This window comes from Siphateles boraxobius, unplaced genomic scaffold (genome assembly GCF_051911475.1).
Source record: "Siphateles boraxobius isolate OS27281-9 unplaced genomic scaffold, OSU_SipBor_1 55, whole genome shotgun sequence".
NCBI classification, from domain to species: Eukaryota; Metazoa; Chordata; class Actinopteri; order Cypriniformes; family Leuciscidae; genus Siphateles; species Siphateles boraxobius.
Window position 1 is genome coordinate 10,490,257 of NW_027509181.1, and position 25,678 is coordinate 10,515,934.

The 25,678-nt window shown below is 37.8% G+C and overlaps 1 protein-coding gene across 3 annotated transcripts in view; it reads left to right on the forward strand.

Moving 5' to 3' along the window:
* Nucleotides 1–25,502, forward strand: part of LOC143714762 (poly [ADP-ribose] polymerase tankyrase-2-like) — a 47,634-nt gene extending 22,132 nt beyond the window's left edge. For all 3 annotated transcript variants that reach the window (XM_077206177.1, XM_077206178.1, XM_077206176.1), the window contains 6 exons: nucleotides 20,936–21,056; nucleotides 22,005–22,102; nucleotides 22,367–22,441; nucleotides 23,242–23,474; nucleotides 23,671–23,827; nucleotides 24,620–25,502. In XM_077206177.1, coding sequence (XP_077062292.1) covers nucleotides 20,936–21,056; nucleotides 22,005–22,102; nucleotides 22,367–22,441; nucleotides 23,242–23,355 — 408 coding nt within the window. In that variant the 3' untranslated portion in view covers nucleotides 23,356–23,474; nucleotides 23,671–23,827; nucleotides 24,620–25,502. The remainder of the gene's footprint in view (nucleotides 1–20,935; nucleotides 21,057–22,004; nucleotides 22,103–22,366; nucleotides 22,442–23,241; nucleotides 23,475–23,670; nucleotides 23,828–24,619) is intronic.
* Nucleotides 25,503–25,678: the final 176 nt, after the last annotated feature.

Consider the following 25,678-nt stretch of genomic DNA (forward strand, 5'->3'; position numbering starts at 1 on the left):
ATGACACTGTTTCTGCCCTTGTGTTTGTTCATTTGGGCTGTGTGAGGAGTTTCATAAACCTTTGTATATAATGAATAATTAGTATGCGTCTGATTGGTCCATACCCTACAGATCCCCCCTCTCGATCGTTGTTGTCCCCCCTCAAGGACAACCACGAGCGAAGTTGGAAGTGCAGAGAGATCAGACACACACTTGTCATAGAAGGCTGGAAGGCCATGGGGGCCTCTGGTTGCTCGTGTCTTCTGGAGCGGTGGTCGTTCCACGGCTGGTGATGTGGACAGTAGCCAAGTCCAGGTCTCTGCAGCAGGTGTTGAGGCAGCAGGTGTTGGGGCATTCTGAAGTTCATCAGTTTTGGGGCAGGTGTTTCCTTGTGGTTGTAGGAAGTGGTTAGGCCTCTATGTAGCATAGAGAGGTTTTCAAGCTGACCTGGTCCTGGTGGCCGGAGGTCAGAAGGTGGTTGTTAGTCTCTCAGTCACGAGAGGTCTGAAGGATTGAAGTGTTGTTCTGTCCTTATGGTGGTGCCTACGCAAGCTTGCCTAAGCTGGGGTTGGCAAGGAGTCGGAAGCTTGTACCTTACAGGACTCCTCGGGTGAGTCCTGTGCAGGGAGCTATTTTGCGTGTGTCAGCGGCTCCAGTAACTCTGAGGCAGGTGCGTCCAGCTGTCCTTGCGGAGCCTCAGATTGACATCTGTGTGAAGGGTATGGAAGAGGATGCTGTCGTTGACAGCCGTTGGTCTTCCTGTGGTGTTTGCAGGTTGAGGGTGCTGTCCTCCATGGCTTCTCCAAGGGGCTTGGCTGGTACCTGGGTTGTTGCCATGGTGACAGTTCTGTGCTGGTCCTGGGCATGCTCAGTCCAGCTGCATTGAATCTGGTTCGAACCTCAGTGTCTAGCTGGTCTGTAAGGCTTTGGGCACAGGTCCGCTCCTTGTGGGACACTGTGATCTATTATGTGAGGTTGTTTACCTTCTGTTTTATACCCATAAGGTGGGGTAAGGAGATGAGAATCTTGATCACCCCGGTGTGGCTGTAACTCTGGCTTGGGTCATGGGTCGTTTGTCCTCTTCTCTCATGGTGCAGTTCCGTTGGCTCTGGTGCCGTCGGATGTCAGCAGCCATGGGTGGAACAGTGTTCCTCGCGATGGCTTGTCAGTCTTTTCGGTCTCCTAACCGGTTAAGGTCAGGTTAAGCAGAGGATCTGCAACATTTTGGCACACCTGTGGTGAGAGACTAATGCATGACCCTAGAAAGTTCAGAGCTACGGTTTAATGGGTTCGCTAGATATGTACCATAAAGCTAGGTATTTCATGTGTAGCTAGCTAGTGAAGTGTGTATTGTATCCTTATCATCTTAGCTGTGGATGTTAGGAGGCTAAGACTTGTGTGGTTCCGAGAGTATTTCCTGGAAAGGGCATAGCCGATTTCCATTACACGAGAGTAGATGTTAAAACTTCATGCTGATTTGTACTCGGCTTTCGCCAAGATTAGCACCAACTAAGACGTAGCTTTACAGTAACCTATGCTTCTCCATCCATTTACGCTTCTTTCCATCTGGTGACGTGAATCTCCTTCTGTCTGGTGTTAATAGTGTATTTGCGCGTCAGCACACACAACGGCTGCAACCACAGTGCGGTCCCCCCATAACAACCCTCTGGATTGAGCGGAGTAGGGAACATCTCTAGGGTCTTCAAGTGGGCACCTTCCGTCCTCAGTGTTTCGTCGACTAGCCCACGACACCTCAAGAGGGCTCGACAGTGACTCTGGCGTCCCAGAGTCACCCCCCTCCGTCCCCCACTCAACTCAGCCCAGCTTACCGACCTCTACTTCCCTCTTGCTGCTGAGACCTACTCACAATCTCTCCGCAACCCAACCATACGCGCCAACCCGTTTGACTAAGGCTGTCGAGCCCCACTGGTGCGTTAATATGCAGTTTCAGTGGCAACGGTTCCGTATGGCATACCACCTACCGCAAAACACAATATCTGCCCAACCACCCGTCATTCACGCAATATACACAGGAACGTAATGACTGTAAATACTATACAACCTCTACAAATAAACCAACAGTGCTGCTGAGACCTAACCACAATCTCACAATCTCTCCGCAACCCAACCATACGCGCCAAACCGTTTGACTAAGGCTGTCGAGCCCCACTGGTGCGTTAATATGCAGTTTCAGTGGCAACGGTTCCGTATGGCATACCACCTACCGCAAATCACAATATCTGCCCAACCACCCGTCATTCACGCAATATACAGAGGAACGTAATGACTGTAAATACTATACAACCTCTACAAATAAACCAACAGTGCTGCTGAGACCTAACCACAATCTCACAATCTCTCCGCAACCCAACCATACGCGCCAACCCGTTTGACTAAGGCTGTCGAGCCCCACTGGTGCGTTAATATGCAGTTTCAGTGGCAACGGTTCGGTATGGCATACCACCTACCGCAAAACACAATATCTGCCCAACATCCCGTCATTCACGCAATATACACAGGAACGTAATGACTGTAAATACTATACAACCTATACAAATAAACCAACAATCTTAAAGTTTTCAAGAATTCTACGAAACCGTAGCATGGCGGCCTGTACTCAGCAGGCTAGAATCTTTCCGTCTCAACCACAGCCAGTTGCTGCTCCTTTCTGCTGCTTCAGATAAGTTCTTTACTGTGCGACGCAACTCTTGACCACTGAATCCGACGTCTCTGAGGAACCGGGTTGTAGAGTGTGCCACAAAACCTCGACAACCCACTTCCACTGGATAAACCTGGACTCTCCATCCTCGCTGTTCTGCTTCAGTGGCCAGATGAGCATACCGCAATTTCTTCCTCTCATATGCCTCATCTACCGCATCCTCCCATGGCACTGTTAACTCTATCAGTTGAACAATGCGTGCTGATCCAGACCACAAAACAATATCTGGTCGTAGGTTAGTGGTGGCAATCTCAGGTGGAAAAATAAGCCGTTGATCAAGATCAGCCAGCATCTTCCAGTCCCCAGCAGCTTCCAGTTGTCCTGGGCGAGAATTGGTGTTAGCACCTTTTCTTGGTGGTTGCTCGCCTGGGCGGAGGAATATTGTCTTCTGCGTGTAATGTTTTGCTAGAACAGGCGGCAACTTATTGGTCATACTACGCTTGCCTTCCAATGCTAAAGCCAAACATCGAAATACTTGGTCATGGCGCCAAGTAAACCGACCTTGGCTAAGAGCCACCTTACATCCTGTCAAAATGTGCCTTAATGTGGCAGGTGATGAACACAAAGGACAAGAGGGATCCTCTCCTACCCAGAGGTTTAGGTTCTGCGGTGATGGGAGAACATCATATGTTGACCTAATAAGGAAACTGATCCTACTCTCTTCCATTGACCAAAGGTCTTGCCAGCCCATTTTTCGTTGTTCCACACTCTCCCATCTCATCCACTCTCCCTGCTTGGCCTGGGAAATGGCCTTTATACATCTCATCCTCTCCTCCTGCTTTCGCACCACGTTGACTACCAGCTTCCTCCTTTGAGCTGGGCCTGCCTTGTGCCATTTAGGAGGAGCTAAACTGAGCCCAAAACCCCCTCTCCCATGCTGTACCTGTCCCACGATATCCCCAATTTGAAGGTCAGCCTTTGCCTCTACTACAGATTTCTTTGCTGACCACTTTCTACCAGTTTTTACCACAGGGGCTGCCTCCCTTACACATTTGTCGCGTGACTCTGCTAAAGTCATTTCCAGTCTGACTTTGGCACACTTAAACTCCTCGGTTAAAGCAGAGACTGGCAGCTGCAATACTCCTTTACTATAAAGTCCCACTCTGCTGAGATGAAATAAATGACTTAAGATGGTTCTTATGACTAAAATATTTCTCTGGACTTAACTGGTGGTTCATTACGGCTTGACAAAGTGAAGAATAGGAGGAAAAAGGACAGCTTTCCTATTCAAATTATGCTTATTATCAATCCTCAGGACTATAGTTATGCCCTAGTAATCGTTGAAATTACTTGTGTTGCAGGGTCATAAAAATTAGTGCACTTGTTGAAAATAAACAAAATCACAAATAAAGGTGTCTCGTGTTCCTTTCTGGGCCCTATGGGAAATGGAACCACATTTGAACAAGAGAGGAAATGGAAATAAATCATATACATGACAGAATAGACAAGTGAATAGCTGACTGCTATTATTATCGAAGTAAAATAAAAATAAAAAGGACTTAAGTAAGTGATCAAAACAGCGGGAATGATCTGAAATTGAGAATAATCAATAGCACTAGTGACTAACCTTAAGATTTGCCTGGACCAACACTCCATAGTGGGTCACAGCTGTTGCGTGTTTAAGACCACACCGTGTGTGTCCCTCCAAAGGTTTAGTCAACATGCTGATGAAAATTCTCATAACTGTAAGAATTCTTCTCTAGCTACACAGCTTACATGTAATTAAACTTGGGTTTAATTGACAGGGCATCTGCAAATTTAGCCTACAGCGCTCAGCAAGGACTATGCCTAAACTAGTGAAGGTGAAATTCAGCTGAGAAGAATTGAAAGTAAGGAAAGAGAAAAATTAGAAACCCTAAATGGGGTTAAAGAAAGTATTTTAGAATACTTTGCGCTGTATACATAAAAGCTGTAATTAAGGCTTCAAGTAAATGATGCTAACCGCTAACTGTAGAAGTTATTATGTAGCTTAGCCTAAGCTGGATGGATGCTAGGTTAGCTTAGCTTAGCCTAAGCTGGATGGACGCTAGGTTAAGTTAGCTTAGCCACCTAGGCTGGTTTGTTTACAAGATGACGTCACGAGTTAGCACTTCCTGTGACAAGTCGTTGTCATGGGAACCAGTGCATGTCAGAACGATTCAACAGTCCATGAAGAATGTCTGCCCATTTTAAATGAGTTATGCATGTTTAAACGGGTTAAAAGGGGGCGCCTATACTTTAAGTCTTTCAAGAACTTGATGTTACATTCAGTAAAATGCAAATGTGGTTTGGCATTTGCAAATTTTACTCATGGAACTCTTCTCTTTACTTTACGCAACTTATTCTATTTGTTTACAGAGTAAGGAAATAGATTTGCTGTAAGTCAAAGCTTGTCTAAGCCTATATAGTTACGTCCATCTCGTGCATAAATACTGACTTTTCAGCGAGTGAACAGTTTTGATCGCTAGGTAGCTCTCTGCTTGTAGATGCAGCCAAAATTTAGGTGAATTACATCAATCTAACAATAATTTGTAAGATCTTTACTTTGTAGAAAGGGGAGCATCACCCAAGTCTACGTGTATATAACACTGTACTGAGATTCCTTCTTCAGAAACAGATTAAGCAAAACTGCAATTTGGATTCCTTCAACCAAAGCAGACTAATAAATACCGGTACAGTTTGCATGCCGCTGAGATGAGATTCCTTTGTCAAACAGACTTACGCTTTAATGCTGAAATTACCGATACCAGTTAAGACCCTTTTTTTTTTTTATTATTATTATTTTAAGTAGAGATGTCAATTCCAGCTATCGTTTTATCTGCATTTAGACAAGCCAGCAGCTAGTGATCAAAATGTGTATTGCATATCATGTCCCATTTGGATCGGAATGATCAAATAAGCACTTTTAGGATAACAGTAGTTACGAAGGGGCTCTAGGTCATGCTAGTTTTCCCAGCTTAGGTGGTTTGCTTACTATCTGGCATTAGGGTGACGAATGCCCTATTTGGAGTTTGTATTTCCTGTAACAAGTCATTGTCATGGAAACTAATGTGCAGCAGTGTATATTTCAACCAGCGTGTGGCACAATGTCTGTATGTTTCAAAAAGCAGTGCATAGTCTGTTGGCACGTGAGGCTTACACCTGCATTCAAGATTTTCTTTAAATCAGTAAAATTCAAATTTTACTAATGCAAACTCTTGCTTCCTTTTGAGCACACATTTTCATCTACTTTAAAAGTTTTATGTCCTATGCTGACTAGGAACTTTGTAGCAGAGTCGTGCATTGTGGTCATGCCGTGTGTCTTCTGGGTTTTGAAGTTCAGAGTCAAAAGGTTCTTGAAGCTGGTGTCTTCCTCCATCACAGGTTCGTTGCACGCTCCGAGGTAGCTCGCTTGATGTCTGTGGTAGTAGCACAGGGACTTTCAGGGTTACCCTGGTTGGTGTCTGGGACCGCGCCCAGTCTACATTCAGACTCTTAAGTCTGAGAATCCTGTTGTGATGGCTTGTTCCAGCTGCTGGTAGTTAGACTGGATGTTTTCTGGCTGCCGAGCCAGAAAGCGTCGCAACTCTGGGCTGGATGTGATCCAGGTCAGATAGAGTCTAGCAAGCTCTGGTGTAAATGCAGGGATATGTCTGGCCGTTCGGTTGAGGTCTTTGAGTGTCACTACACGCGTCGTTTCAAGATTCTTCTGAATCAATCCTTTTCCTTCCACGGCTGCAGAAGCTTTAAGGAAATTGTCTGATGACATGTTAAGCAGAGGGGTTTGTCTCCCCCCCCCCCCCCCCCCTTTTGTGCAGGGCTGGGGAAGCCTACGCTGCTGATGCGAAGTTCAGCAGGGTACATCTTTCTCGTGGGGTCCATTTGCAGTTGGTTGGACTGTTTCAGTTCTATTTGGACCACATCGAGCTGGTCTATAATGTTGCAGCATCGCTGAGTCAGTGTTGGGACTTCAAATCTGGGTGCAAGCCGATGGCTTCAGCGTCTCTCTCTTTGAGTTCAACCAGTTCCTCTCTCGTCTGTTGGCAGGTGCTCAGCCGCTGTCAGAGCCGCTTGAAAACTGGTGATCTCTTTCAGTTGCTCCACGCTGTCAGGGTCTCTGCATCTGTCCTGTGCCTTCTCCCGTTAAGCAGGGTTCATTCTCTGTGGAGTCCTGTGGCTGGCAGCATTAGTTCATTTACCTCCTGTTTGAGGCCTGCGGGAGCATGGCCAAGGAGAAGATAATGCTGATCAGCTCTTGGTGGCTCAGGCTGGGTGTCAGACGTCTGCTTTCGTTGTTGCCTAACTGTTCCTTCCTCTGCCGTGGCAGGTCGTTGCCTGCTTCAGGCTGAAGGATGTCCATGACACTGCTCTGCCGGGTCTTCAGGTGGTCCTGGTGGCAGGGCCGGGTGTCTGAGGCCTACTGGCACACTTGTGGGAACACGAGAGAGAAATGGCAAAGGCAAATGCAAGTTTCTACAAAGGTGGTGAGCTATCTGTGTTGGAGAATGGCTATGTGGAGCAGCTAAAATTTAGTGGTGGTGAGCACACACAACAACAACAAAAAAAGGTTTGAGTATCTTAGTTGACTGCTTTAAGCAGCATCGACTGATGACTGGGCTCTTACATGTCATAACCTATTACTCAAAAATGCTGATGGTTCTTCTCACATGTTGTGCTACGAGAGTAACAGATAGAGAAAAACCAAAATAAAACAATAGGATGAAACCAGAAAAGAAGAGGAAGAAAGGAGTGTTTTACCTATTTAGATTTAGCTAGGAGACATAGGTAAACAGGAGTCACTTATGGGTTATGCTGCTGTTAGACTAAGCTACCAGGGACACATCAGACATCTCAAGGTCCAAAAGAAGAAGAAGAAACAATGGGAAGTGTTTCCAGTTCTGTCTGGGGCCTACTGTGCGTTTGTGTTTAGCCGTACTTCATGTATTTAGCTTGGTGCTAAGGAGTGAGGATGGGTAAAACACAGACAGGAAGTAGGATATTAATGACCTGTGTAACTCGCTATGGAAACAACAGTCGCTAGATATTGTAATCCTATAGAGAGAGAGAAGATGAGGATAGTGACTAGTGATCTAAAATAAGGTAAAGGTAAAGTTAGAACGTCCTTATAGCTCTAAGAAAACTAAAAGGAAAGGGAAGCGTATCAAGTAATTTAATTAAATTTCAAATTTAGTTAAGCCCTTTTTTTTATTTTAGCTGAATATAAGAATTCAGGCTGAAACAAAAGTAAATAACTAAATTGAAATAAAATTAAAAAAAAAAAATTATGTAAACATTGTGTGTTCTCATAGCTCTGGTAACTAGGGGGGAACTTGAATAAGCAAATTGTTTTAATTAAATTCCCAATTTAATTAAATTCAACTTAACTGAATGGGACGATTCAGGCTCAAAAGGTGTAAATACACTAAATAAAATAGGGGTAGATTTAAGTAAAAATAAAAGGAACACAAATAAAAACCCAAAGTATCTGGGTTTCAATCTGAAAGTGAAACCAAGAGGAAGGGGTCGAGAGAGAGAAAGAGAGAGAGAAGAGGGTGGTTTAACCCTCTTATGAGACGTGCTTCGTGAAGCTCTGACACCAGGGTGAATCATTCGTCTCAAATCATTCGGAGTGTGTAATGTGTATCACTGCTAAGGTAACGTGATTTTATTAAACTGGGCTTCGTTACGCGTCATAGCTGTTTCGAAATTGTTTTAAATTTCAACGGTTCGTGAACCAGTGTGTATCTGGTCTCTATGTGATCTCGTATCACTTTATAGATTCGTACACATTTAATGACGCATTTGATTTAGGGTCTGATTGACTTTCAAGTCAAGCTTTCATAAAACGAGCCCTACAGTTTACTAAGATATTGTGCCTTAAAAGACAACTCATATTAAACGATGTTAGGTAGCTCGCGGATTGCCATTACCTGATTACACCTTTTGATAAAACCTTTGCGATTGGTTTGTAAAAGGTGTTCCGTTGATTTGAGTTTCCTCTACACTTACACTGTTCTGACCAGCAGGGGTCGCCAGCGAGGGCGCTTCAAACAAAGAATCATTTGTGACGCAGTTGACTCCTTTGATTCAAAGCCTCGAAGAGCTTTGACTCTCATTACTCGTGTTCAAATCACTCAGTTCAAATCACGCAAAATCTATAGTCTTTGGTTTAAGGTTACACTTTACGCTCTAACGTGTCTAAGTTTTTAGGCGGTGCTAAAACTATCACTCGAGGTAGAGGGTTTTACTTGTTCACTAGGATTGAGGGAGCTATTGGCTACAACCGTCGCTTGTTTACACGAGGGTCTGTGAGATTGGTGCTGTTGTCAGAAAAACTAGATAGGAACGCCTGCTCGCGTTCCGGACGCAATGCCAACCAACAACACAGATCGGCCGGAGCAACGGTTGAGCTGTGCTGACAGTTTGCACTGAGTCTCTCGCTTAGACACGACGTTGCGTGTGAGTGACTCTTTTTAACAAATCAAAACAGCACCGTTCTTTCACAGACAATGGCAAATTAGTTAGCTGGGCTAGAATTTATACCACTAATTCGACGCGATTGTTTCATATGAGCGCTTCAGCGGTTTAATATGAATACAATGACGTAACGCATAATAAGGCCTTAATCGGTGATTGAGGAACATCGCTCAGATCACATTCAAAAATGCTGAAAATGGAGATTTCTTCGTCCATATCAGGTTAATTTGTTCTGGTACCATTTATGCGCGCGGCTAATCTGAGATTTCTTCGTCAGAGAAGGCTTATGCTCGATTTATATCTGAAATTAGGCTTTCTTCGCTAATATCAGGAGTTTCTTATCGTACGATTTAAATATGCATTATAGCATTTGTGAACTTTCTGCCATTCGTAGGAAGGCATATTCAAGCTATAGTTTTGCTGATTTACCCAGAAACTTGTACGTGCATGTATGAGATGTTAATAAAAACTTATGGGACAACATATGATTGATTACTGTCTGCTTGCATACAATGTTTAATACGATGCCTTAAAATTCTCCACCATATATGTAAGGAACTCAGCTTTTTGGAAATTTTAATAATCAATAATATCTTGTTATTATTAATTATAAATATTTGGGTCAGTTAATTGGATTAACTTGATGTGGCTGAATTAATATTACAATCAATTAATCAGTTCTTCCAACGAACTCTTTTGATTATTAATTTATTCTAAGAACAGGGTATCTTCCATGGCCACAGAAGAATAATTATTTCTTCGCCTGTACAGTAATTTGAGCCAGTAGCAAAAACCGTGATCGTAAAGTGACTTGTATTGCAAACAAAACAGAACCAAATACATATTATGTACAAGTTTTATTAACTAAATATAGATACTTATATGAATATAAATAAACTAAACAACATACACACATGAATACATAAATAGGTTAGTGATAGGATGAAATTGGAAACCGGAAGAGGGTCTATGAGAAGAACCATCAGAATTTCATTTTCACATTTCATTGAATTGAATACTTGCATTTGTAATGGGAACAATTCTTGAAGTTGTTGAAAATTGAAGTCATTGATGGTTCCGGCAGTGTCAAGTGGAAGTTGGTTGAGCGTTCTCTTTGTCCAGGAACGCATGCCTGGTTTGGTCAAGGCCTGGGACTCTGTTGAGGCCACACCGAGCACCCAGGAGAAGTGAGGAAGTCGGAAGGATGGGTGATTGGAGTCGTTGTTGGTTGGAGTCTTTGTTCCAAAACTCTTGAGATTGTCCTTGGTTCTTTGTGAGAGAGTCATCTCTCTCCTGCCTGAACCCATATCTGGTTGGATTGAGGCCTGCTGGGCCCTGGGGCCCCCGTGGAGGGGGAGGGGTTCCCCAGAATCACCAGAACAGTGTTGCGGCTGGATGAAAGAACTAAGAGAGGGAGGTCACATGTGGACTGTCTCTAATAAGGCCTGGAGAAGATCCTCCCCTAAGGGTTGAACTCGACCAATCAGAAAGGGGACATGTCTGAGATGGAAAGTGGCTCTAAGTTGATTTACGGATCTTTGTCCCTAGCATGATTATACCTTCATTAATGCTAAAATAGCTATAACACATCCACACTGCATTCTAGAAGAAGGTGATGTACATCAAAGTGTGAGTCATTAAATGGGGATTAATTAGGTAGGAGGCATGATACAGGTGAGGTTACATTGATCGTTAGTTGGTTGTATACCAGGATACATACCATAATATATACCTAATAGTACACGAGACAGTAAACCATTTACACTGTTTCTTTCACAGTTTTATGCATGTTCATTTATAGATCAGTTAGTCTATGATTAATGCAGCAAAGTCTGTTTTAAAGAGGGTTTCTGTTTCATAGTCTCTCTCTTGAGTATGTGGCCACATTCCTCGGAGGTCGTAAAATCTCCTTATCATGCCCTGTAACATGACACTGTTTCTGCCCTTGTGTTTGTTCATTTGGGCTGTGTGAGGAGTTTCATAAACCTTTGTATATAATGAATAATTAGTATGCGTCTGATTGGTCCATACCCTACACAAGTCACCTTACAGATGCTACAAATACAGATTGTATCAAAGCAGCTTCACAGTGATAACATGAAAATAATACAACAACGTTTGTTTCTAGAAGAAAATTGCATCATCGTCCACCTTAAGTAACGTAGCTCAATAATATTGTTGAATATTAAATGTCCCCAACTAAGCAAGCCAAAAGCCAAGGCAACAGTGGCAAGGAACCAAAACTCCATCAAGTGACAGAATGGAGAAAAAAAACCTTGGGAGAAACCAGGCTCAGTCGGGGTCCAGTTCTCCTCTGGCCAATGAACAAACAGTGAATGATTATGATTCAGGCAGCATTACAGGTCAGAAGTCAGATTGGATCAGAACATTCAGAATATTATCCAGTTCCATCTGGTTGGAAGATCGGAGTCATCACGCGTGTATGGAGAAGAGTTTGTTGAGGATCAGTGCCGATGGCTGTCATGTCGATGAGGCCTTCACAGGACTGATGAGGCTGGCACTTCAGGGATGCGTTGTGGATGGGTCCAGGCGCAGGTCCACCATCTGATCTGGATACGGCCCGGATCCAGGTGACTTCAGGAAATGGTTTGATTGTCAAAACCAGCTCATTCGAGTCCAACTCAGGCCGAGACCTGAGTAGTTTGAGACTGAGTTAAGACAGCGTTCACCACAAGACAGAGAACTTGAGTTTTAGAGTCGGAGTCAGACTACAAAGCTGGCAAAGCTACTTTGATACTTTAGCAAAAAAACTATCAAAACTAAAAGCAAAAAACACTGAAGGGGTTTGGAATGAATGAACAAGATCACAATATCAAACCTGAACAGGTAAATATAGCTAAATACAACAATAACACCCTAATTTATCTGTATCTAAATTATTTTTGTGAATCTTTTGATTTACATGAACTGTCCGAAAGAAACAATTGATTAGAATGAATGAGACTTTCCAATGCTACATACAGTATGTGATAGAGAACTGTTAGAGATGAACTGGTTCACTAGAATGAATCAGAATTTCCAATGCAAAATAAGCAAGAAAGAACCATTTAGGATGAACCAGTTCACTAGAATTAACTTGCCTTTACCATGCAACAAATGGGACGGATACAATTTTAGGATGAACTGATTCACTAGAATGAAACTGTCTTTTCAATACTACATATGAGAGAGAGAACCATGTAGAATGAACCGATTCACTAGAATTAAACTGAATTTTCAATGCTACATATGTGAGAGAGAACCATGTAGAATGAACCGATTCACTAGAATTAAACTGAATTCTCAATGCTACATATGTGAGAGAGAACCATGTTGAATGAACCGATTCACTAGAACTAAACTGAATTTTCAATGCTACATATGTGATAGAGAACCATGTAGAATGAACCGATTCACTAGAATTAAACTGAATTTTCAATGCTAGATATATGAGAGAGAACCATGTAGAATGAACTGATTCACTAGAATTAAACTGAATTTTCAATGCTACATATGTGATAGAGAACCATGTAGAATGAACCGATTCACTAGAATTAAACTGAATTTTCAATGCTACATATGTGAGAGAGAACCATGTAGAATGAACCGATTCACTAGAATTAAACTGAATTTTCAATGCTACATATGTGAGAGAGAACCATGTAGAATGAACCGATTCACTAGAATTAAACTGAATTTTCAATGCTACATATGTGAGAGAGAACCATGTAGAATGAACCGATTCACTAGAATTAAACTGAATTTTCAATGCTACATATGTGATAGAGAACCATTTAGGATGAATCAATTCACTAGAATTAAACAGATTTTTCAATAATACATATGTGATAGAGAACCATGTAGAATGAAACGATTCACTAGAATTAAACTGAATTTTCAATGCTACATATGTGAGAGAGAACCATGTAGAATGAATCGATTCACTAGAATTAAACTGAATTTTCAATGCTACATATGTGATAGAGAACCATGTAGAATGAACCGATTCACTAGAATTAAACTGATTTTTCAATGCTACATATGTGAGAGAGAACCATGTAGAATGAACCGATTCACTAGAATTAAACTGAATTTTCAATGCTACATATGTGATAGAGAACCATGTAGAATGAACCGATTCACTTGAATTAAACTGAATTTTCAATGCTACATATGTGATAGAGAACCATTTAGGATGAATCAATTCACTAGAATTAAACTGATTTTTCAATGCTACATATGTGAGAGAGAACCATGTAGAATGAACCGATTCACTAGAATTAAACTGAATTTTCAATGCTACATATGTGATAGAGAACCATGTAGAATGAACCGATTCACTAGAATTAAACTGAATTTTCAATGCTACATATGTGATAGAGAACCATGTAGAATGAACCGATTCACTAGAATTAAACTGATTTTTCAATGCTACATATGTGAGAGAGAACCATGTAGAATGAACCGATTCACTAGAATTAAACTGAATTTTCAATGCTACATATGTGATAGAGAACCATGTAGAATGAACCGATTCACTAGAATTAAACTGAATTTTCAATGCTACATATGTGATAGAGAACCATTTAGGATGAATCAATTCACTAGAATTAAACTGATTTTTCAATGCTACATATGTGAGAGAGAACCATGTAGAATGAACCGATTCACTAGAATTAAACTGAATTTTCAATGCTACATATGTGATAGAGAACCATGTAGAATGAACCGATTCACTAGAATTAAACTGAATTTTCAATGCTACATATGTGAGAGAGAACCATGTAGAATGAACCGATTCACTAGAATTAAGCTGAATTTTCAATGCTACATATGTGATAGAGAACCATTTAGGATGAATCAATTCACTAGAATTAAACTGATTTTTCAATGCTACATATGTGAGAGAGAACCATGTAGAATGAACTGATTCAATAGAATTAAACTGAATTTTCAATGCTACATATGTGATAGAGAACCATTTAGGATGAATCAATTCACTAGAATTAAACTCATTTTTCAATGCTACATATGTGAGAGAGAACCATGTAGAATGAACCGATTCACTAGAATTAAACTGAATTTTCAATGCTACATATGTGAGAGAGAACCATGTAGAATGAACCGATTCACTAGAATTAAACTGAATTTTCAATGCTACATATGTGAGAGAGAACCATGTAGAATGAACCGATTCACTAGAATTAAACTGAATTTTCAATGCTACATATGTGAGAGAGAACCATGTAGAATGAACCGATTCACTAGAATTAAACTGAATTTTCAATGCTACATATGTGATAGAGAACCATTTAGGATGAATCAATTCACTAGAATTAAACAGATTTTTCAATAATACATATGTGATAGAGAACCATGTAGAATGAAACGATTCACTAGAATTAAACTGAATTTTCAATGCTACATATGTGAGAGAGAACCATGTAGAATGAATCGATTCACTAGAATTAAACTGAATTTTCAATGCTACATATGTGATAGAGAACCATGTAGAATGAACCGATTCACTAGAATTAAACTGATTTTTCAATGCTACATATGTGAGAGAGAACCATGTAGAATGAACCGATTCACTAGAATTAAACTGAATTTTCAATGCTACATATGTGATAGAGAACCATGTAGAATGAACCGATTCACTAGAATTAAACTGAATTTTCAATGCTACATATGTGATAGAGAACCATTTAGGATGAATCAATTCACTAGAATTAAACTGATTTTTCAATGCTACATATGTGAGAGAGAACCATGTAGAATGAACCGATTCACTAGAATTAAACTGAATTTTCAATGCTACATATGTGATAGAGAACCATGTAGAATGAACCGATTCACTAGAATTAAACTGAATTTTCAATGCTACATATGTGAGAGAGAACCATGTAGAATGAACCGATTCACTAGAATTAAGCTGAATTTTCAATGCTACATATGTGATAGAGAACCATTTAGGATGAATCAATTCACTAGAATTAAACTGATTTTTCAATGCTACATATGTGAGAGAGAACCATGTAGAATGAACTGATTCAATAGAATTAAACTGAATTTTCAATGCTACATATGTGATAGAGAACCATTTAGGATGAATCAATTCACTAGAATTAAACTCATTTTTCAATGCTACATATGTGAGAGAGAACCATGTAGAATGAACCGATTCACTAGAATTAAACTGAATTTTCAATGCTACATATGTGATAGAGAACCATGTAGAATGAACCGATTCACTAGAATTAAACTGAATTTTCAATGCTACATATCTGATAGAGAACCATTTAGGATGAATCAATTCACTAGAATTAAACTGATTTTTCAATGCTACATATGTGAGAGAGAACCATGTAGAATGAACCGATTCACTAGAATTAAACTGAATTTTCAATGCTACATATGTGAGAGAGAACCATGTAGAATGAACCGATTCACTAGAATTAAACTGAATTTTCAATGCTACATATGTGAGAGAGAACCATGTAGAATGAACCGATTCACTAGAATTAAACTGAATTTTCAATGCTACATATGTGAGAGAGAACCATGTAGAATGAACCGATTCACTAGAATTAAACTGAATTTTCAATGTTACATATGTGATAGAGAACCATTTAGGATGAATCAATTCACTAGAATTAAACAGATTTTTCAATAATACATATGTGATAGAGAACCATGTAGAATGAAACGATTCACTAGAATTAAACTGAATTTTCAATGCTACATATGTGAGAGAGAACCATGTAGAATGAATCGATTCACTAGAATTAAACTGAATTTTCAATGCTACATATGTGATAGAGAACCATGTAGAATGAACCGATTCACTAGAATTAAACTGATTTTTCAATGCTACATATGTGAGAGAGAACCATGTAGAATGAACCGATTCACTAGAATTAAACTGAATTTTCAATGCTACATATGTGATAGAGAACCATGTAGAATGAACCGATTCACTAGAATTAAACTGAATTTTCAATGCTACATATGTGATAGAGAACCATTTAGGATGAATCAATTCACTAGAATTAAACTGATTTTTCAATGCTACATATGTGAGAGAGAACCATGTAGAATGAACCGATTCACTAGAATTAAACTGAATTTTCAATGCTACATATGTGATAGAGAACCATGTAGAATGAACCGATTCACTAGAATTAAACTGAATTTTCAATGCTACATATGTGAGAGAGAACCATGTAGAATGAACCGATTCACTAGAATTAAGCTGAATTTTCAATGCTACATATGTGATAGAGAACCATTTAGGATGAATCAATTCACTAGAATTAAACTGATTTTTCAATGCTACATATGTGAGAGAGAACCATGTAGAATGAACTGATTCAATAGAATTAAACTGAATTTTCAATGCTACATATGTGATAGAGAACCATTTAGGATGAATCAATTCACTAGAATTAAACTGATTTTTCAATGCTACATATGTGAGAGAGAACCATGTAGAATGAACCGATTCACTAGAATTAAGCTGAATTTTCAATGCTACATATGTGATAGAGAACCATTTAGGATGAATCAATTCACTAGAATTAAACTGATTTTTCAATGCTACATATATGAGAGAGAACCATGTAGAATGAACTGATTCACTAGAATTAAACTGAATTTTCAATGCTACATATGTGATAGAGAACCATGTAGAATGAACCGATTCACTAGAATTAAACTGAATTTTCAATGCTACATATGTGAGAGAGAACCATGTAGAATGAACCGATTCACTAGAATTAAACTGAATTTTCAATGCTACATATGTGAGAGAGAACCATGTAGAATGAACCGATTCACTAGAATTAAACTGAATTTTCAATGCTACATATGTGAGAGAGAACCATGTAGAATGAACCGATTCACTAGAATTAAACTCAATTTTCAATGCTACATATGTGATAGAGAACCATTTAGGATGAATCAATTCACTAGAATTAAACAGATTTTTCAATAATACATATGTGATAGAGAACCATGTAGAATGAAACGATTCACTAGAATTAAACTGAATTTTCAATGCTACATATGTGAGAGAGAACCATGTAGAATGAATCGATTCACTAGAATTAAACTGAATTTTCAATGCTACATATGTGATAGAGAACCATGTAGAATGAACCGATTCACTAGAATTAAACTGATTTTTCAATGCTACATATGTGAGAGAGAACCATGTAGAATGAACCGATTCACTAGAATTAAACTGAATTTTCAATGCTACATATGTGATAGAGAACCATGTAGAATGAACCGATTCACTAGAATTAAACTGAATTTTCAATGCTACATATGTGATAGAGAACCATTTAGGATGAATCAATTCACTAGAATTAAACTGATTTTTCAATGCTACATATGTGAGAGAGAACCATGTAGAATGAACCGATTCACTAGAATTAAACTGAATTTTCAATGCTACATATGTGATAGAGAACCATGTAGAATGAACCGATTCACTAGAATTAAACTGAATTTTCAATGCTACATATGTGATAGAGAACCATGTAGAATGAACCGATTCACTAGAATTAAACTGATTTTTCAATGCTACATATGTGAGAGAGAACCATGTAGAATGAACCGATTCACTAGAATTAAACTGAATTTTCAATGCTACATATGTGATAGAGAACCATGTAGAATGAACCGATTCACTAGAATTAAACTGAATTTTCAATGCTACATATGTGATAGAGAACCATTTAGGATGAATCAATTCACTAGAATTAAACTGATTTTTCAATGCTACATATGTGAGAGAGAACCATGTAGAATGAACCGATTCACTAGAATTAAACTGAATTTTCAATGCTACATATGTGATAGAGAACCATGTAGAATGAACCGATTCACTAGAATTAAACTGAATTTTCAATGCTACATATGTGAGAGAGAACAATGTAGAATGAACCGATTCACTAGAATTAAGCTGAATTTTCAATGCTACATATGTGATAGAGAACCATTTAGGATGAATCAATTCACTAGAATTAAACTCATTTTTCAATGCTACATATGTGAGAGAGAACCATGTAGAATGAACCGATTCACTAGAATTAAACTGAATTTTCAATGCTACATATGTGAGAGAGAACCATGTAGAATGAACCGATTCACTAGAATTAAACTGAATTTTCAATGCTACATATGTGAGAGAGAACCATGTAGAATGAACCGATTCACTAGAATTAAACTGAATTTTCAATGCTACATATGTGATAGAGAACCATTTAGGATGAATCAATTCACTAGAATTAAACAGATTTTTCAATAATACATATGTGATAGAGAACCATGTAGAATGAAACGATTCACTAGAATTAAACTGAATTTTCAATGCTACATATGTGAGAGAGAACCATGTAGAATGAATCGATTCACTAGAATTAAACTGAATTTTCAATGCTACATATGTGATAGAGAACCATGTAGAATGAACCGATTCACTAGAATTAAACTGATTTTTCAATGCTACATATGTGAGAGAGAACCATGTAGAATGAACCGATTCACTAGAATTAAACTGAATTTTCAATGCTACATATGTGATAGAGAACCATGTAGAATGAACCGATTCACTAGAATTAAACTGAATTTTCAATGCTACATATGTGATAGAGAACCATTTAGGATGAATCAATTCACTAGAATTAAACTGATTTTTCAATGCTACATATGTGAGAGAGAACCATGTAGAATGAACCGATTCACTAGAATTAAACTGAATTTTCAATGCTACATATGTGATAGAGAACCATGTAGAATGAACCGATTCACTAGAATTAAACTGAATTTTCAATGCTACATATGTGAGAGAGAACCATGTAGAATGAACCGATTCACTAGAATTAAGCTGAATTTTCAATGCTACATATGTGATAGAGAACCATTTAGGATGAATCAATTCACTAGAATTAAACTGATTTTTCAATGCTACATATGTGAGAGAGAACCATGTAGAATGAACTGATTCAATAGAATTAAACTGAATTTTCAATGCTACATATGTGATAGAGAACCATTTAGGATGAATCAATTCACTAGAATTAAACTCATTTTTCAATGCTACATATGTGAGAGAGAACCATGTAGAATGAACCGATTCACTAGAATTAAACTGAATTTTCAATGCTACATATGTGATAGAGAACCATGTAGAATGAACCGATTCACTAGAATTAAACTGAATTTTCAATGCTACATATCTGATAGAGAACCATTTAGGATGAATCAATTCACTAGAATTAAACTGATTTTTCAATGCTACATATGTGAGAGAGAACCATGTAGAATGAACCGATTCACTAGAATTAAACTGAATTTTCAATGCTACATATGTGAGAGAGAACCATGTAGAATGAACCGATTCACTAGAATTAAACTGAATTTTCAATGCTACATATGTGAGAGAGAACCATGTAGAATGAACCGATTCACTAGAATTAAACTGAATTTTCAATGCTACATATGTGAGAGAGAACCATGTAGAATGAACCGATTCACTAGAATTAAACTGATTTTTCAATGCTACATATGTGATAGAGAACCATTTAGGATGAATCAATTCACTAGAATTAAACAGATTTTTCAATAATACATATGTGATAGAGAACCATGTAGAATGAAACGATTCACTAGAATTAAACTGAATTTTCAATGCTACATATGTGAGAGAGAACCATGTAGAATGAATCGATTCACTAGAATTAAACTGAATTTTCAATGCTACATATGTGATAGAGAACCATGTAGAATGAACCGATTCACTAGAATTAAACTGATTTTTCAATGCTACATATGTGAGAGAGAACCATGTAGAATGAACCGATTCACTAGAATTAAACTGAATTTTCAATGCTACATATGTGATAGAGAACCATGTAGAATGAACCGATTCACTAGAATTAAACTGAATTTTCAATGCTACATATGTGATAGAGAACCATTTAGGATGAATCAATTCACTAGAATTAAACTGATTTTTCAATGCTACATATGTGAGAGAGAACCATGTAGAATGAACCGATTCACTAGAATTAAACTGAATTTTCAATGCTACATATGTGAGAGAGAACCATGTAGAATGAACCGATTCACTAGAATTAAACTGAATTTTCAATGCTACATATGTGATAGAGAACCATGTAGAATGAACCGATTCACTAGAATTAAACTGAATTTTCAATGCTACATATGTGAGAGAGAACCATGTAGAATGAACCGATTCACTAGAATTAAGCTGAATTTTCAATGCTACATATGTGATAGAGAACCATTTAGGATGAATCAATTCACTAGAATTAAACTGATTTTTCAATGCTACATATGTGAGAGAGAACCATGTAGAATGAACTGATTCAATAGAATTAAACTGAATTTTCAATGCTACATATGTGATAGAGAACCATTTAGGATGAATCAATTCACTAGAATTAAACTCATTTTTCAATGCTACATATGTGAGAGAGAACCCTTTACAAAGAACCTATTTACTAGAATGAATCAGACTTTCCAAAGTGACACATGTGAGAGAGAACCATTTAGGACGAACTGATTCAGTAGAACGCCACTTATGTGAGAGAGTACCACATGGGATGAACCGATTAGGTGTGTCTGATGAGAGAGACAAACAAAATGTGCAGTGGTGAGGGGTCCCTAGGACAGGTTTGAGAAACACTGCTCTAGAGGGACACGATGTTGAGGTCTTGCTGATCAGTGGATTAATGCATTAGTCACATCATGCCTGGTTTGTGTATTTAGATAACTCTGGACGTCCTGGTGGAAATGGGACACAAAGAGCTGAAGGAGATCGGTATCACCGCTTACGGTCACAGACACAAGATCATCAAAGGAGTGGAGAGACTTATTAGTGGACCTCAGAGTAAGAGCCTCTTCTTTCATCTAGAACAGTTGATTTGAGAGAATGCTTGATTAGAGAGAGGGTTTAAAGAGCACTTTGATCTGTTTCCACTAAGAACTCTGCTTAGCGTTGGATCTTTTTTTCAGGACAAGCTGCTTTTTTAGTGGGGTCATTTTATGCATATGATTATTTACTTATCCTGAAGTCAGCTTTTAATGTTAAAAAAAGTTATAATGTCAAAAATGATTTCATTTTACATCACCTCTATCAGCATTACAGTTAAACGTGATGTTTTTTAAAGATTCTTACTCTCACTCTCACACGCATTTATGTTTTAGCAAATATTAATATATGTGATAGATTGCAATTCATTTAATGAATTGATTAGCATATATTTTAGGGATGCACCTATATGAAAATTTTGCCCGATACCGATAACCAATGATTCTTTATATTTGAAAGCCGATAACCAATATATTGGACGATAAATCTAAATCCGTGTTTTTATATAATTTTTGAGAATCTGATTACAAAAACAAAAGTCTCACCATTAAAATGTACTGAGCACATAATTATAATGATGTTCTCATTATAATTTTATGTAGCCTATATGACAGACTGGACGTTAACTGTACTTATACAGTTAAATACATATCTGTAAATCACTTCCTTTTTTGAAGTGATTCCAATCAAATTTCAAGTAATTCAAAACCATCATGGTGAACAGTGCGCATCTGAAGTGTCTCAGGATAACCGATAAGGATAACATTAAGAATGAACATATATCGACCGATATCGTGGCCAATATATTGTGGATCCCTAATATATTACATTTTTTATCGAAAGCTCTAATACAAACTAACTGTACAGTAAATAATTGTAATTATTTCTCCCCCTTTTTGCTTTGATTAGCTGAGGCTTTTGTTTTGCAGATTAATTTGCACTTAAATATGTATATCCCCATCCCAGGTTTAAACCCTTACTCTACCCTGAACACGACCAACAGTGGAACGATACTGATAGATCTGTCTCCAGACGACAAGGAGTTTCAGTCTGTTGAGGAGGAGGTAGAGTTTTGTTCATATGTATATCATTTCTCACTTTGATCAGCATCTGCCTCAGCCCCTTAGATATATTTGTCTAACATAATAGTTATCTTGTTATCCATAAGTGTACTAGGAGAATCCAGTAATAGAGCATATAAAGTACATGTGGCTCAAGTGGCTTATGAAACAATACAAATAAGTACCCTTGGACACAATGTGTAGAATAATTATTAAAACACAGAGGATGTACTTTGTTTACTTTGGTTCTCTTGTGTCTCTGAACAGATGCAAAGCACAATAAGGGAGCACAGGGATGGTGGCCATGCGGGTGGGATTTTCAACAGATACAACATTGTGAAGGTAAGAGATTTGGATGTCATCATAGTTTGTCTCTTCTTTTTTTTTTCTTAAACTTAGGCTGCTTGGTTTCCACACCGCTTCCCTGCCTCTACAGGAGTCTTTTCACATGGCATTACTTCCAGGGTTTCAAACAGTCATGGAAAGCCCAGAAATGTTAGATGTTGATTTTCCTGGGCTGGAAAAGTCATGTAAATTAATAAAATTGTATATACCTTGAATGCAATCTTAGCCCCTTTGGATAAAGGTAAAAAAAAATGTAGTCTTGTTTAAATTTTTATATTTTTATTTTTGCTGTTCCAAAATATTTCCTTGTTCTTTTATTCATGTGAAGTAAAACGTATGTGTTTATCGTGTTCTTCAAAAAGTCTCTCTTTTTCCATACCAAACCAAAAAATGTGGCGTTACAATGCCCCTGGCCAAGAAACTCTGGTATAATAAATTGGTATAATAAAGAAAACACTTTATAATATTTTGTTAACATTTGTTAATGCATAAGGCATCATTCATGAACTAACAAGAAACAATACTTTTACATTTATTAATCCAGGTTAATGTCAATTTCTACATTTTTAATATTTCAAGTTATATAAATTATTATCAATTAATATTATCAACAGACATTATTTTAAAATGAACAATTATATATTTATAAATTAACATTAACCTAGATTTATATGTGTAGAAAATGGTTTATTGTTGCTAGTTCATGTCGTTTAGTTCAGTAGTTCATGCCTAATGTATTATTAAGTAATGTTATCAAATTAAAAGGTGCCACTAAAATCTTTTCTTTTTGATCCCAGATCCAGAAGGTGTGCAACAAGAAGCTGTGGGAGAGATACACTCATCGCAGGAAGGAGGTTTCTGAGGAGAACCACAACCATTCCAATGAACGCATGCTGTTCCATGGTGTGTGATCTGTCTATTATAGAGATTTTGCGGAAAACTCTTCCAAGAGCAACCAGTATGTTTACGGAATAGGAGGAGGAACAGGTTGCCCTCTTCACAAGGACAGGTCATGTTACGCGTGTCAGAGGTGAGATGAGATCCCGTTACAGCGAATGGAGGCCAGGGCTCTCATTTAAGTGACTTCACGTTTCCCAGCACAATGTGCCGATCTAAGTGTTTTTTCAGCAACGTGTTCTTTTCCAAAACCTTGAAGAGAAATTGATTTCCTATTTCCTTTCTAAAGTGCTCATGCTCTTGATTTTGGCTCTGTCTACCCATGCCAGGCATCTTCTGTTCTGCCGTGTGACTTTGGGAAAGTCCTTCCTGCAGTTCAGCGCTATGAAGATGGCCCACTCGCCCCCAGGACACCACTCAGTCACTGGCCGGCCCAGTGTCAACGGTCTTGCTCTGGCTGAGTACGTCATCTACAGAGGAGAGCAGGTAATACAGCAATGGGCTCCAGAATTATCTATCTATAGTCAACATCAAATTGACATTGACATGAAATTGGTTGATTCTCAACCCATTTTAATTCTGAGACAAAAAGTATTGGCCAGAATTTTTTTATTTCTTTTTTTCGTTTTACTCGGATTGCGAAAGTAAGGGTTTCATATTAGAAAAAAGCAAGATTCATTCACAATTTCTTCATAAAATGTAAAAGTCTATTATTCTAAGTAATATTGCAAATATTTCTACAAAAATAAACAAAAGTTTCCCATGTTTACGTCATTTGGCGATGTGTACACTTCCGTTGAAAAGTCACCAGGGCTGTATTTATTTGATCAAAAATACAGTTAAAAAGTGATATTGTGGAAAAAAATTACATTTAAAATAACTATTTTCTATTTGGATATATTTTAAAATGTAATTTATTCCTGTGATGTAAAGCTGAATTTTCAGGATCATTATTCCAGTCTTTAGTGTCACATGATCCTTCAGAAATCACTCTAATATGTGGGTTTGCTGCTTAATATTTTTGTGGAAACGATGATGAATAGGTGAAGGAATAATGAAGTGCAAAAGTAGAGCATTTATTTGAAATATAATTTTTTATTGAACACTATAAATCTATGTACTGTCAATTTGGATCAATTTAATGCTTTCTAATTGAACACAATTAATTGCTGTGAAATATAATTGCTATATATATATATATATATATATATATATACTGTATATTGACAGATTCTATCATGTGAAACTGATACTACATTTGTCATTTTGCATCCCAAGGCTTATCCGGAATATTTGATCACATACCAGATCATCAAACCGGAAGGTTCTTCAGATTAACTCACGGGTCTTTCCATCTCAGAGGACAGAAACTGCTTGTTTACTGCATGCAATTTTTATACAATGTATAAAGTTATTATCTTCCTACAGCTGTCTGCTTTTATCTCATTTACAGAAACTTATTAATGAAATGTCCGGCAAACTGGTCTCGCCAGTTCAGTCGCTAACACTGGTTACAAAAGATGCATTTCCTTTTCTTATCCATTACAAAGTTTACTTATTTATTTTACAGAGACAAAAATGTATATATTTTGTACTAATTAATTTATCAATGTTTGTATTATAAGAGATCTATGCCTGAAATGTAAATGTTTGCCACTATCCTGCAGTTTTACACAATGTGAGTACAGGGATTTTTCTGAAGCATCAGACCAATTGAAAAGCATATAGTATTCAAGATGTAGATTATTTGGCAGAACAGGATGAGACTTAATCCAAATATAAAATGATCTAGAAATGTCTTCTTAAAAGCATTGTTGCCCTCCAAAAAAAGCATGAATTTAACTTTCAAAAAGACACTGTTGTAATCCCACAGGATGTTCCATATTGATGCAAGTGTTTAATTGCTGACCTGTTTAACAAGACAACTTAATATTTGCTTCATTCTCAGTCTGCAACATATTGGGTGCTTGAACGAATTGTTTCTGGATTTTTATATAAAGAATGAATTTTTTTTTTAGTAGTAGTTAAGAAGTATTTGTACCCTGTTGTGCATGAACATGTCAGTTTTTCCTCTTAATATCTTGTTAATGATGTGTTGCTATGTCCTACAAACAACGGCGTCAACAACAGTACGACCAAATAAAGAGACGCTTTTTATCAATCTTTGGTATTGTTTTTGTCGTTATCACACAAAGTGAACCTGTTTCTCCATCTCATTAGCAGTATTTGTGAAATTAACAAATGGCCAACAGGAGGCACTATTGTGCTTTGGGTGAAACTGAAAAGCCAAAACTTTAAACCTTACTGAGCGAGAAGTGTGATTGTGTCACTCATGGA